This window comes from Ischnura elegans, chromosome X, assembly GCF_921293095.1.
Source record: "Ischnura elegans chromosome X, ioIscEleg1.1, whole genome shotgun sequence".
Classification (NCBI taxonomy): domain Eukaryota; kingdom Metazoa; phylum Arthropoda; class Insecta; order Odonata; family Coenagrionidae; genus Ischnura; species Ischnura elegans.
Window position 1 is genome coordinate 13,479,301 of NC_060259.1, and position 15,627 is coordinate 13,494,927.

Genomic DNA, 15,627 nt, shown 5'->3' on the forward strand with positions numbered 1-15,627 from the left:
GAATCACCTAGCAGCAAACTGTGTGTGCAACATAAAATTCTGAGTTGATACAAGCTAAAGATAACACTCGCCTCAAAAACTTTTCCAGAACTCCATCACAATTGACTCAATGGAATAGGTGGTTGAGGAAGAACTGCTTGTAACTAGAACCTGTAGAAATCATCTTTGGGAATAATTGTGGCTAGTAATAAAAAAATTTGGATGGACATATCTGCCAAAGGCAGTTTTTCTAACATTCAGGCCACCGGATTGGTCCTTGGAAGCTAGAAAAAGGACCCATGCAGTGGTTTCATGGGTATCATGTGGATATAGATGAAAAGGGTTAAAATCCCCATACACATGGTTCTACAAATTTATTTTCATTCAATATTTGTACAAAAACTATTGCAAGAGTTCAGGTAAAACAACACTTTGTTTCCACTTTCAGACATCAACCAACAGAAAAAACAGTAAAAGGGAGTATTCTTTTGAAAGCCCTCATTAGAAGGGAAAAGTGCTTTGGCCTGTTTAGTGACTGCTCTATCATACAGATAAATACACTTAAAATTTGTCTCCATGAAACACTCAATTACAAGACATATTATCCACGTGCTCATCAAAATCTCTCTCTTAAAATATTGCAAATAAGTCGAAAACAGCTCAAGAGTTTTCTTCTGCTGGTAATTGTATCTACTTTTTGAGACTTTTATCAGCAGTCTGTCAAATGATCGGAGCTAGATGTTGGATTCAGGTTAAGTGACTTTTAAATATGCTATTCTAAGATATTAAAAATGTAAACAAAATACAATGTCTCTTAAAGCAAGGAAAATACGTAAAAGAACAAGCATGAGTCATGTGGGAGGGCTAGAAGTTTCTTAAAAAGACAATAGTGTCCATTTATTTAACACACTAAAACCTCTTCCTATCAGACTACTCTCTAACCTTTGATAGGGGAGATTCCTCATGAAAGGTATAATGGTAAAATTAAATAGCACCATTTAACAAATTATTAACTGTTCTCAGAATGAGAAATCATAATTTATTTTGGAGGACTGAGAAGAACAAAATCCTCACATTGTACGTCAAATAAATGACTATTACCAAGAGCAAATGAGCAACATTTATTATCTTAGCCCACTGGTCTTTTATGCTGATTCTTGTATTCATCATCCATTAACTACTCTGTAACTACATTGTGACATTAAATGAAAGTAGTACCCTGTACTCCAACATTATGGAGTAGGCAAAGTTTTTAACTTATGGATGCATGATATCAATGTTATTGGCAAGGTTTTGTGATGAAAAATGCATGCAAAAAAATGGATGCACATAAATTTTAACTGTCTATTGAATAGCCCTATGTTTTATTTTATAGGTTTTCCCATGATTTGACAATCATGCAAACGCAGCTGTTAATTTCTAATAAGTATGGATTGCCTTTGAAATATTTAGAGCCAAATGCAACAGTTTTTCAATTCACCCTCCAGAGCAAATACATAATTCTATTTAATACATTCACAGAAATTGAAATCCAATCATACTACTTTTCACCTGACTTTCCCCTGGCTTCTCTGTATGAGGCGTTGCAACACTACTTCCTAAGCACTTCAAATACTAAGGCTATCTCAAGGTATGATGAATGCATCACACCACGGTCTCCTCATTCAAGAATATGAGTAGTATTTACCTTGGGATGAAATTTTCAGAAAATGACATGATGCTGTAAACCCATCTAAAATATTTTATGCTTTCAAAAATCAACCGTGTTTCAACTACCTGGGGACTTCATAATTTGACGAACTTTTATTTTGCTCAACATAATCTTGAGATATTTTCGCAGGTCAATGGGTCAATAGTACATATGTCATTTTTAAAGCTAACTTGACCGGTGAGATAAAATTATATTACTTAGTGTATTGGCTCCACCATTATTGAAACATCAGAATATCTCCATTGAGAACAAAAATAAACTGCTGAATTTCCACCATTATAATCACAACTGACCAAGGTTTTGTAATGTATCCTATTGTTAGGGAACAACTCTCTCTCTCTCTCTCTATAAAAAAAGATGTGGCTGAAAAATGTAAAAAATGAACAAAATGCGGCAATCACATCAGTTTTTGTCCTAAATACATATTATTTTAATGTGCTGCACAAAACAACCAATAATAATTTGGTTCCATATAAAAAAATATTGTGTTCTTCATTAAAAGAAGGAGAAAATGGATGGATTAAATGGTCAAGATACAAAGAAACAATACATAGACAACATATTCAAAATAGCATGCTCAATCATGTATTAACATATATGGCAGTCTTTCTGGAGCATAACTCTTTGCTTCATCCACCTAAGCAAGGATTACTTCACCCACAAAACCATATAAGTCATTCATATAAAAAATTACACATTTTCCTGTGTAATATAAAACAATATGCAGCAGTAAAATTACAAAATTATTTGAAAACGTATCACCATCAGAAAAATGAAAAAATAAAGCCCACTGGCTCTAGAATACCATTCTCAAGTCTCACGTTAACATCCTGCCTACTATAAAAGACAGCATTTGTTCAAAAAACATGGTTAAACACGAAAAATATACATCACTGAAAATAGCACTCTGCTTATTTATTGAGAATTCTTCAGAAAATTAGCTCCTATATGGGAGCCCTGTGAAACTTTGTTGTGCTACGACATCACATGATAAAATGGTCTCTCTCAAATGAAAGACGACCAAAACTAGTGGAGTTTCCCACAGAATTAAAGTTAGACAGAGAAGTGGTGACATCAATCATAACCAATGAAGGGATATGGCATCCTTACAGCCTGTGCATTTGGCGACAAAACCTGAAATAACCTAAAATAAATCTCATTTCTTGAGAGTCACACTTACGACCATTCAAAACTAATGGTACAAAAACACTTCTGGAATACCAGAAGTACAAGGCCATAATGGTGAACTTACACATATTGTGATCCTCACCTACATCCCTGCACAAAAAGCAGAAACTTCCTCAAATGTCATCCATAAATCCAAAAGATGAACACAGTACAAAGTGACATGATTGCTTTCTGGACTAATATTAACACACATGAAGTAAGCTCCAAAAGGCCTGATTTCAATTCCCTCCCACTCCTCATATTACTCAATACATATTTCCCTCTCACTGCAACAACAACAGAATTGACTCCGTTGCACCCACCATCAATGTCACAGTGTGTTCACGTGACTAAACACCTGGCAGCAACATACCTGAGATGAACAGTATCATGCTATCTGGTTTCCTGATCAAAATGAACAATAGAATAAAACACACGAGCTTCAACTATACCATTTTGACGTTATTATCATATTCTAATTTAGAAAGAGTTTTCTTCACACGCAATGATGTCAGCCTCACAGCTGGGTTGTGATGCCAGCACTCCTGCATTGCCTTTGCCATTGTCCTCAAAATCTGAAAACATAGAAAACATATTTTCAAAACCAAAATTGTTTTTTATTCTGAAAATCCATATGACCTGAATTGTTATCACAATTCATGCACGTGAGCAGTGGTGAATATCACAATAAATGCTTTGGGGCCAATGAAAACTCTCCCTAGCGTAGTCATCTTTGATGGACCGTAAGCCCTACCACCTTGCACTGGGTATCAGGCGAATCTCTATACATATTTTTTGCCTGAGATTCCCAGGTTTTCCAGACAAATGTCAGGATTTTCCAACTGCACGTTTTAGCAAAAACTTTTGATTAAAATACCTATCAAATCTGCATACAGTGATGGGCCCATATTTGGGTTGGAGAAGCAACACAGAGGCGAGAGAAAATCTCGTGTCAGGGAGAACACAAGTGCAATTTTGTGTGGCCGTCCTGACTCCTAGAAAGGGGTTGGAGAGGAGAGACGCATGAGAGGGGGCAAAGCAAGCGTGAATCCCAATCGGGGTTGCAGTGAACCAAAAAGACAGTGATGGTCCCATAGAATCTTTGGGTTTCCTTGCCCTGTGTAACCAGTGCAAATGGATAAGACCTGAAAGGTCCCCCTCAAGGCGACCATTGCATTGCTCCTCTATGCACCCATCCACCCCATGCATTTGAGTTTAGAGTATGACGGTAAATTTCTTTGGCTGAGTCTTTCAAATCGGCTTCAAAGAGTAGTGTTGGGTTTTCACGGTAGGTATTCACAATGGGAATGGGGGGTAAAGGCACTGAGCGTTTGCTTTAGAAGAAGTAAGTTTGGATAAATCATATAAAGCAAGGGCAGCGAAATTACCATGATAAAAAACCTGTAAATAAGTAGAAGAAAGAGAGAATGAGCTGAAAAAAATATTATGATAAACAGAGTCAATCCTTCAATATTTACTACCACAGCACCCAGCGAGGCCGCCGCAGTCACATACAGTGGAACCTCGTTAAAGCGAGTACGGGATATAGCGACACCCCCGCTATTACGAGAGATAGCCGATGCACCGTCAATTGACCCTATAATAAGCGTGTTAAAAAATTCGTTTTCACGAGACCCTTTCGGTGTTGGCTCTCGCCATAGCGAGGGTTTCACCGCCGGAAGACTTTCATCAAGACTCCTTAACCTCTGTAATTGCTAGCGATCTGTTAGAAATGAAGTTAAAGTAGTGCTCAGTCTCAAATTTATGTGGTAAACTGTCGTTCAATAAATATAATGATTGACGAAATAATGCTTTGCATGATTTTTATTCAGTGCGGCGCTTAGAAATTTTTTGAATAGTTAGTCGTTATTTGAGTAAGGAAATTTAGTGATGCAAAAAAACATCGCCTTTCGTCTGGATTTATGCTTACGTTTATCGAATAGATGTTTATCTGTCGCCGCACCACTCCTATTCCTGTATATCTGTTCGCAACAGGCATATTGGCTATTATTTGCTCCACCTCCGGTAAAGCGACAATTCGCTATAGCGAGTGTTTATTAGTGCACCGTGGGGTGTCGTTATATCGAGGTTTCACTGTATATTACATCCATTAATAAGCATTACAGAAACTAGGGGTAAAAACAGGTGCAGTAGTAAGTAGCTAGTATGTAGTAAATACACACGAAATAATCATTAAAACCTACATAAATAGGAGCAGAATGATAAATTTGCTGTTATTAAATAATTTATCCCTTTGAGTGCATATATGTTTATTTATTCACAATCGGGATATATGCATTCAAAAATTATGAAAGGAGTAAAGGATACTAAATTTCTAAAACTAAACTGAATGAGTTACTTGATCTTTCCATTCCATTCGGGTTTTTTTTACCGCGTTTGTTGTATTTTAAAGACAACAGTTTCGCCGGCGTTACAGTCGGCGTCTTCAGGTCGAAGGTAAAATTTTTGGAAAATTTTTCCGCATTTTATAGGCATAAAATCTTCGAACCTACATGAATGAGTTACTCTTTGATTTTGACTACACTCACTTATCATTTTGTAAAGTACGAAACTGAATTGAAGAATTACCAGGAACATAGGTGGACCAAAGCAAAGCCTCTGCTTAAAAAATGCTGTGCAAACGAAATTTGAATGCCAATCCTGAAAGAAACAGAGATAGAGCCCTGAATTTCCTCCCTTCAGAGGTCCAGAAACAGCTAGAAGGGGAAACATATAGATTATGATGATTTGTTCTTTTATTTTACAATCAACATCCGGAAGCTAAAAAAACTGTTGTAAGGAAAAGATTTTATGATAGTATGTTCGCAATTTAAAGCATCTAGGATAATGGCCGAGATTACTGTTTCAATCAAAACTGTAAACATTTAATTCTGTAAAACTTTCATTTCAATTAAATTATTCGTTTTCAGACAAAATAAATTGTCCAGAGTTTCCGTTAATTATGTCAGTAAATTTCTGGAATCAGCCAAAACAAAATTAACATTGTGTTTTGCCATGACGATAAACTTTTGCCCACTATTTCGACCAATGCAGAGTATTTACGGCTTCTTCAAGCATTGCTCACGTGACATTCATGAGGTTCACCCGTCACACGGCGTCAGCCAATAGAAATATGTTTCGCATCGAGGGCATGGCCAAAGCTCCTAGCGGACTTTTAAAGCTACTTATCTAGGGTAAAAATCGGGTTTGAGCTCTGAAAATTGGCCTGTGTGTTTTTCATTCATATATTTTTGGTTTTAATTATCCAAAACCAATTTTTAATTATTTCCTCCTATTCTTCGAATATGCTATTAGTTAGAGATGGGTCGATTCCGGTACCCGGTTCTCAGTACTGCCGGTTCTTGGCTATGGAACCGGTATCTAGAACCGATCTCATAAAGTCGGTACTTTGGAACTGGCTCGGAACGGTGGCGAGGATTTTAATTTGATGCCCAAAGCCAAAATGGGTTGCATCGTATTCAAGGCCAAAAGTGAAAAAAAAAGATTAAAAGTGCATGTATTACTTTCTGATTGCATGGCTTCCACGTTTTTTCTCTTTTGAGAGTTGCTTGCCAACGCCTCGCTTTTGAGGGTTTGTCAGTTTGTCGCTCTCGCCAACATTGAAACATTTCTATAGCCGTGGCCGCTAAGGCCGCTTTCAAACGAGCTGACTTTTAGCCTGCCACCGTCCACGCCTCGGTGCCGTTCTATCGACTTACCATCAGTCTCCATGGATGTCTTGAAACGAGTGGAATTGCTCCGTTGACGGCAGGGGGCCCATTTGGCCTGGCGATGCGCTGTCTACTGCAAAACGCCACCTCACTAAAAAAAATGTTTGCTCTCCACTCGGCATTTACACCGATATTATGGATTTCAGTCTGATTTTATAATTCTTATACATCAAACACCATTTCCAGTACACGCATTCACGAGAGCAATGTGCATGTTGTGCCTAAAACAACCGTATTCGCCGGCACAGTGACTGGTTGTGAGATGGATCACGAAGGCCAAAAATAGTCTATTACTTGAAATGTTCCTGTCTAATGAATATATTTTTAATACAATTGAGGTAGTGTGTAAAGCGTGAACAATGCTGCGTTAATCGTCAGCGGCACGCCCACCTGGATCTTCGCCTCCATATCTCTACTTGTTTTCTCCAGGTAGCTCACTCTACCCCCACCCCTACCGTCATGTGCTAGCGGACAACCCAAGACGCTCTGCAAAACATTTCTTCGGAGGGGCCATGGTCCGAAGACGAATATAATTAAACTAGTGAAAATGATACCTGACTTTATTAAACCCACATGGAAAACACTCGGTGGTTCGAAGTCCAGCCACCCTGGAAAGTAGGGAACCACTCGTACGAGGTGAAGTTCGGAAATGATGCTATCGCGTACGGGGGTACGCAGAGCATACTGCAGAGGGCGAAGCGTGACCATATGACTGCCCCATGAAATTTTTTACCCTAAAGATACCCATTCTTTTCTAATTAGTGTAGCGCCAGATGAGCAGATGAATTCGGATTGCTAGTAGGGAGAAACAAAAATCCTAAGAAGATATCCCTTCGTCAGTAACTCTGACAAGTGAGACTTATAGTATAGCTCGTAAATTGATAACTGATAACAACCTGATATCATGTTTTCGGAACAAAATGCCAAATTAACTGCTGAGAAGCTCAGCTATGAGGATATCGCGTTTCGCCAAAAATCACCATCGTATTTTTCCATCTATTTCCTTGCTTAAAATACGTCGTGTTTGGTCTCATTTTTTTTAATTACGAGCAAATTACTTACATTCCAATCTAATAAAAGCATAATAGCAATTGCTGAATATCATTGTTAGATACCTTTTGGGCTAATAGGTGACTCATGCAGCAGTTGACCTCCAGGAACTGGGAACTTTGAAGGAGTTAGGCTGAAAAAGGTCAGTGGGTGAGAAGAGGGGGGAGTGCGAAACACGTTTCTATTGTGCTCGTGTAACTCAAAATTTTTTTCGAAGCTAAGGTCTTTGTAATACGATCCCTGCGAGAGCTGGGACCTTTTTTTATTTTGAAGAAGAGGAAAGCGTAAGAAGGGGGGAGGCGAATGCTGAATGGAGGGGGGTAACGGATCTTGGGAAATGCGCTAATGTTACTTTCCCACGGCACTGAGCTTCTCCCAATGGTAGTTCCATCTCTTGGGGAAGATTCCAACTATGTGCTTGTCGTTATTAGCCATAAATGACACATTGTATTTATTTCATCTCATTTTCGTCAAACGATGGATGCGGGAAAAAATTACATTGTCTATAAGGAACCTTATTTGGGACCAGAAACGGCGAACGATCAATGCGGGAACGATAGATCGAGGTTCCACCGTTTAACTTTCTTTTGAAAGCGGAAGTGTAATGACTTCTTTCGTCTGATATCGTAATACTCTGAAACCAAAACTGAATCGATCTCTCTAATTAGAGACAACTCATGTTCCCTTCTTACCTTTGCTCAGGGAAAAATGGAACGACTTTGTAGCAGTTTATATCGCGACGGCGTTGAGGCTTTAACGACACAAACAAACAGCATTACCTTAGATAGCACAAAACGGAAGAACTGGATCACCACCGACAGTAAATAACTCCACACAAACTTCCCGGTTGCAACGTAAAACTGGCAAGTCCTAGGTCGACGCATGCGAAAATCGTGTAATGCTGTGTTGCCATAAGCAGAAATCTTCTCTCGTTTTCAGGGGCTTAAAAGCCGCAACGCGCGAGAATTAGAAACGTCGCGCCGAAAGCTCGCTGTCACCCGGTTCAAACGCAGGGAGCGTAGTGTCCACAGCGCACGGCAGGTTGTCAAGGCTAGCGGTCTTCCAGTCACAGGATTCAGGGTGTTGAATAAACGTTCAAATTTTTCGACACGAAGGCCATCTACATTTAGTATCGAAAGTGGTCGCTGCAGCCAGTGGGAAGGCTAATTGGGTGGAAGGGGGACTAAGCAGTGACCGAGGGAGGGGAAACCAAGCCAGTCGAGGAAAGTAAACAAGCTGATGAGAAGTGGTGTCATATTTCAGGAGGGGGAGAGAAAAGGCTTGCGCTGGGGAAAGATGTTTTTTTTCTTCAGGCAACATTCGTTCCCACGCTTTTCTGACCCATGCGACGATGCTCGCCACAATGAATAGAAGTGCGCTCACTACGAACGAAGTTGAAAATTTCTGGGAAGGTATTATTATCAAGATTGAGAGATTTTTAAGGTTTAAGGACGAAATTCACGGCTTTTTCCAGGTTTCATCACGGTAGACAAAATTCACGGCTAATTCACGGTTTTACGGTTTTCACGGTTGAGTGGGAACCCTGCTTAGTATGGTATCATATGGTTTGTGCAGCTAGTCATCGTAATTTCAAGCAAATTCTGTCCCACACCTTTACTTGGTTATCCATGCTCAGGACAATATCTGCAGTCCACTTGTAGAATAAGCCAGAATTAATACTTATCAACCCAGCGTCTCATGTTATTTGCATATTTAGCAATAGAAAGGTTTTTAATTGCTGCTCTTTTAAGCAATTTAGACTTTCATACACAGCTAACTGTTCTTTATAAATAACATCATTTGTAAATCTCTCTCTTAGACTCCTCGGTAAGATGTCGATTTTTTTCTCCTCGTTACAGCCTGTGTCAGGTATCTATCCATTCTAACGATGCAATTATCTGTCAATAATAGCATGCGTAAGAAAGTGAGAAATTATCAGTTTCATTGCTAAATTAGTACTTTTGATGGAATGTAAAAAATAGTAAAATATGTTACACCCATGGAATTCTGTAACAAATTTAAATATTATACATGGAAAGCAAAGAAAGAGTTAGCGCTTTGAGGTGCATTTATGTGCAATTAAGCTAAGTGGTCACAATAAAATACATAAAATGTCACGACGTGAAAAACTTAATATCATCAAATAAAATCGCCATTGGTAACATATTGGTTTTATTCCTTTGAAAATGATAGATATGTGCCTCTGTAGACTTTCTCCTGAAGAGTACCAAGTGCTTCCCTTTCGAAGTTTAATTACACTGCAAACAAGTAATTTGAGGAAAGTTGGAGCCAAATTTCTATCACCCAATATCATCAGTTCATATCTCTTTAAGCCACAGAGTATAATATAGATTAACCCCAGTTGAAAGTTAATATCATCACAAATAATCTAATAACAAAATAAATAGTGGATATAACATAATTTAACAAACTCTGTATAAGTTTTCTGTGTACTGAAACAGAGTTTTTGCTTTAATATAATTAATAAAAATAAAGTTTAAACCCAATGTTTACATTAACTTTGAACCACAGTAAAAACTATGAACAGATGACCAAGCCGTAAATTGACCGCGAACCTGAACCATCATGTGAACCATCACCACCCTGTTCATTGAACGTGAATGTTCAAATGGACACGAAATCAAAATGAACGGGAGAGCCCAAATGAACAGCCTGAGGAAACGAATGGCCTCCAAATAAACAATGCCCTCCAAGAAAAGATTCGCCTCCGCAAAATGAATGCCGAGGGGGAAAAGAACGCCCTCCGAAAGATGGATACCCTGAGAAAATGAATGGCTAAAATGAACCTAATATTTTGAACACCCATAGAGCTGTTCAGCAGCTAAACTGTTCATTTTCGTGGACGGAGGGGAATGATAGAGAAGGAAAGGGGATAGGTCGTCTATGATGCACTTCGGCGGCCTTGGATGGTCTGCATTATAACTATGTACCATCTGTTGTGACCACTAAGCACTTGCTGGATTGAGCTGCTGTTCAAAATACCTCTTTGTTAGCATACCTGTTGAACCTAATACGCTGTACTTTTGCAGCAAAGACATGAATAGAGAGCAGGGAGTTTTAGAGAACTGTTTATTTTCAAACCGGATCATTTCAGTGAACAGTTCATTTTCGCAGTTTGGTTCTTTTTGACCCATCTCTACCATGCAGCACGTACACTGTGCTCCAGGCATTTTCCACGTGGCCCTTCAAAATCAACATCCACCACTACTGTTTTCAGTGAACACCTGTTCATGGCAATATTTCGGCCAAAAAATAGAATAGATAAGAAAAGATTGCGCAGGGTTTTTTGCTCCAGAGAGCACACTAAAATGTTGAATTTTTTAAATTAAAACCTGGAAAAAGAACCAGTGGCTGCCTGATGTAATGTGACATATTGGTCGATCACGCATTCTTTAACATGTTATTGAAACATTTTTGCTAGCCAAATAAAATTATCGACGCCAAAAAAGGGACAAGTCGCCTCACTATGCATTCTTTATTACCTTCTACCATCTGCTGATTTATAAAATCAAAGATGAGCGCTTTCCTATCAACACACGCAAAATGAATTTTGCTGTATTCGGGGTGTGGGATGGAGAGAGGCGAGCTGGAAAGGGACAGGAACGGCCTGCTGCTCTTCCATCTATGATGCTGCGTGGGCCTTGGAATACCATATAAGCCCGTGTATGAGGCACACCCCTTTACCCAGAAATTGCAGCCAAAAATGGGGGTGCGTCTCCTACACAAACTACTTATCTTCCCCCTCCCCTTCACCGGTCGCAAGTGCAAGGGGAACTGAGTGGCCTTGGTTTTCAGCGTGAGATAGTCATCTGAAACCCTAGGTCAAAAACAAGTGGCAGGCAGGGGAGTTTCTCCCTCAGTGACTTATTTTTAAAATGCTCCTGTTTGCTTTTCTTACCTTTTAGCATCGCGCCATCACGTCGGTACCTCAGAGGTGAACATGGAAAAGATTGCGCAGGGATTTTTGCTCCGGAGAGCACACTAAATTTTCTGGTACGAGTGGGCATCCCACCGCAATTCTGGAAATAGTAATCGCATATCAAGCTTAGAAAAATGCGTAGTTTTGTAGGACAATACCTGGTTAATAGTCAAAATCTGTCTAGCCAAGTAACTTCTATTACCCTAAGGACCTGATTTTTCAAAAATCATCTTCAGATGCTATTATGAGGATTATTGCAACTGAAAATTATACTGGGGTTAAAACCTGCAGTTTAGACGATTCAAATGAGTGTGTACATTGTTGGACTAAATTGGTGGATAGTAGTAATTGAAAATGCTTATAAGTGAAGAGCACTGAAGGAGAGGCGGAGGGGAAAGAGCACGCTCCCTCCATCTTTCAAGCAACGAGGCTACGAGCGAAGGAGCAAGAGTAGAATACGTCCGATCTTGCACGTGATGTCATTGCCTTCAAAGCAAAGGGGTGAAGGTGCAGCAATGTAATATACACAGTTTGCATTGCCTGAAGTTTCCAGTCCGTCTCGTCTTGTTTGAATGCGCTCATGCTACGCTTGTTTCTTCTGAAATGGACCTGTTTGGACTATGGCCGTTTTCCAATTCGCAATTATTCACCCTTCGTGCACTTTTCGATCGTCAGCTTACGGATGTGACGACAGCAAGGGTGGATCCAATCGGTTGAGGGCGCAAGGGAACGAAGGGTAAGTGAGCAGGGGGGCGCGGATGCTCCCTCACTACCTTCCCCTCGTAGGAAGTGGACGTCAAAATGGCGGCAATGGAAAACTCGGAAATCTTGAACTGGAGTTGTGAGTAATTTTGCGTTTATTATGTGAGCTCTTTTACGTGCTATTACATCGGCATTGTGAATTCTTGCTCTTCACATGCAAAAATATAAGTATAAAGGTGAAATTGATTCTCAAATCAACCACTAAATGTCCTAACGCTACCCCGTGCGTCACATTTCGTTACTGTCAATAGTTCGCATTATTTCCGTTCACACATTATGGCGCCAGTAGAGCATTAGTAAGGGAGCAGGGTGCAAGGGAGAAAGGGAACGAGGGAATGAGTGCATACTACGTGGATTGGAAAACGGCCTATGTTGAATATTAGTGGCCTTGTTGTGACTATAAATCTTAGGGTCAATAAATTAGAGCATAAAAAACTTAAATGCTGTCCAATGTGCGTCGCATTAGGTCTATTTCTTTTTTGAACCTCGTGCGTGTCATATAATCATACAATAGGGTAGTTTCCTTCATTAAAGTAAACGAAAGGCATTGATTGCGATTCGTTACCCACCATTAGTGCATTCATAACATACAAATTATTTGGTTTTAGAAATACCGGTTTAGACGAATGGCAATGGTCAATTTTATCCTCATTTGAAAAAGGCCAGATTGGTGCCCATGCGATGCCACTCCAAGTGACGTCACAGGGACCTAGTTTCTATACGAGTAGATAGGAGTTTTACATCGTCTGAGGTTACCAATGCATGCATGAGGCACAGAGCTCAGGGAAACATGTCTTAGTAATCACCTATTAAAACTGGCTAGTGTCGGAAAGTTTTCTTTGTTTGATAAGGTATTAATAATCATCATTTAAGCCAAGCGCTATCAGCTAGCAGGGTACTCTGCCACCTGCTAGCATCCTGCGTCATATCAGCGCTCAAAGCCTCGCCCCTAGGTCACCTCACTTGCAGCAGCGGGAACCAGAACGACATCACACAGAGTTTATCCAGCATTCATACTTAGCCGTCGCATTTTCGTGTGCTTGAAAATTTTCACTTTTCCTTTAATCGCAAAAAATAGATATCGTCATTTAAAAATCTAAAAGCGTGAAATACATACTCCAGGAGTAATAATCTTTCGATTTAGGCAATAAGAAAATAAAAGGAAACCACCCTATTGCTGAAAGCAATCGAGATACCTTCGAGCTCAGCAGGTGACTCACCTAGCATTTGGCCTCCAGAAACTGGGAGAATTGAACCTGGTAGACTGAAAAATGACAGTTGGTGAGATGGGGTAGGGATGAAACACGTTTCCATTGTTCCCGTGTAACTTGATATTTTCCTTGGAGGCAAGTGATTTATGGTCCGTGGGGTCTCAGAAAGGAAAAAAAACGGCAGAGGCATTGGCTGATGGAGGGCCAAGTGTGGTTCCGTGAAATCTACGCCGTGGTTACCATCCTACGGCGCTGAGATTACCCCGATTGTTGTTCAATCTCTTGGGAAGGTTCATGCTATGTGCCTGTCGTGTTTTGCTTTAAAATTTTCCACGGCTGCAATTCTATTGCAATACTCCTACGAGAGCTATTAAACAAAATTGCTTGTGTTTAGGACAAGCATCTTAGAGCAACGGCGTATGAGGAGAGAGGATCAGAACTCTTTCTCCTCCCTCTTATGAGACGTTGCATTCACAAAAGCATTCATTTAAAATTTTGGATTCAGATTCAATTTCTTCGACGAATTTGGATCCGGAGTATAAGGTGAACGGCATTATCCGTGGATATTTGGATCCGAGGTATCTGATCCAACCATCCCTAGTAAGCATCATAAGGTTAAGACTACAAGTGAATACCTACATATTTCTGAATACCATACATATTGTAACGGCAGCACCTGATATGTTTCTATTCACCCTTATATTGAGAAGCACTCTTCCTTTTTTCTTCCCTTCCCTTTCGTTTTGTTTTATTTTTTTTTGTTTTGTGAAGGTTTATCTTATTTTATGCTTGTGTGCGCCTGCGTGTGCCATATTTAAATCCCGCGCACAGTGATAAGTGCTCCGCCTTAAGAGAATAAAGCATACTTCTGGCCACCGCCCTCCCCTCCCTTCCCCTCTTACGAAGTTGACGTGGAAGAAAGTGGGTCAACGAGGAGGTAGAACACGACAGATGCCCGGGGAATGCAGTTCAACTGCTGCTTGCTCAACAGCTGAGCGATTGAACCACTATTGCGTCAGGAGCTACAGCGCGTGGAAACTTCCTAGCCAACAGCCCGATGTAGACGCATCCCGTGGCCTGCAACCCCATCAGCCTCTGCCAACCACCGTGGGAAATCATCCCGGGGATAGACACGGCTCCACACCCAACGGGAAAACATCGCGAATTGACGAGACGTCGGCCGACATCGTCACTTCTCTCGCACAACGACTTTCCCAGATTAAGGTGCAGTAAAGCCGTGCCCCCCACCACTTTCCCCGTGTAAAACTGAAACAACCACGTTTTTTTTACCCCATTCATCCCCTATTTTCCTCCTCAAGATTGCGCTGGAACAGTCAGTGAACCATAAAGTCATATTGTGTCGCAGTGGACTCTTAAACCCTGCAGTTTGTTGAACGCAGTTCAACTCTGATTTATTTTAATTTTTGTCAAGTTGCTTTTTGATTCCTTGTAAGTGCTATTTCCATGTCAATTAGTTTTAAGTCCATCCCCACTAACGTCCCTTTTTCCCGAGTGATGTATCTCATATTTTGTGTGCTTCATGTTATTTTCTCATGCTTTTGAGAATAAATGTTTATTTGTTTAATGCAACCCACGAGTATGTGTGTTTTCCTCCGAATCCAGCCCCAAATCCCCAATTGTTCCGTCGTTTCGTGCCCTGACCTACTCGTTCCTACGTCGTCCGCGACTCGAGATATTTCTTGCTCTAAATTAGTGGAACGCGAATTTGTTTGTCCTATGTTTGCCTCCGCCCACGTGGGGGTCAATCAAGCAATCTTCACGATCACGCTTTCTACGCGATCCCGTCCGCCACATGTTTTTGGCGCCCAACGTGGGGCTCGATCGCATATTTTTGCAGGATTACGTATTTTCGCTTCATCACGCATTTGACGCCGTCACTTTTGTTTGCTGGAGCGTGGCCTCCGCGTACTTGTTTGAAAGGAATAGTTACTTTGCTCCGCGCCACGTGTTCACTGGTTTGACGTTATATTCATTGTGTTATGTAAGGGGTCATTTTTGCGCTCTTGTCAAATGTATCTCTTTTTTTTCCAATAGCATTTATTTGTTAACTTCATG

The 15,627-nt window shown here is 40.3% G+C and overlaps 1 protein-coding gene across 1 annotated transcript in view; it reads right to left on the minus strand.

The window, feature by feature from the left end:
• Window positions 1-338: 338 nt before the first annotated feature.
• LOC124170516 (bone morphogenetic protein receptor type-1B) overlaps window positions 339-15,627 on the minus strand; it is a 49,885-nt gene continuing 34,596 nt past the window's right edge. The window contains exon 8 of the mRNA XM_046549286.1: window positions 339-3,432. Within this exon, the coding sequence (XP_046405242.1) occupies window positions 3,304-3,432 (129 nt within the window). The 3' untranslated portion in view covers window positions 339-3,303. The remainder of the gene's footprint in view (window positions 3,433-15,627) is intronic.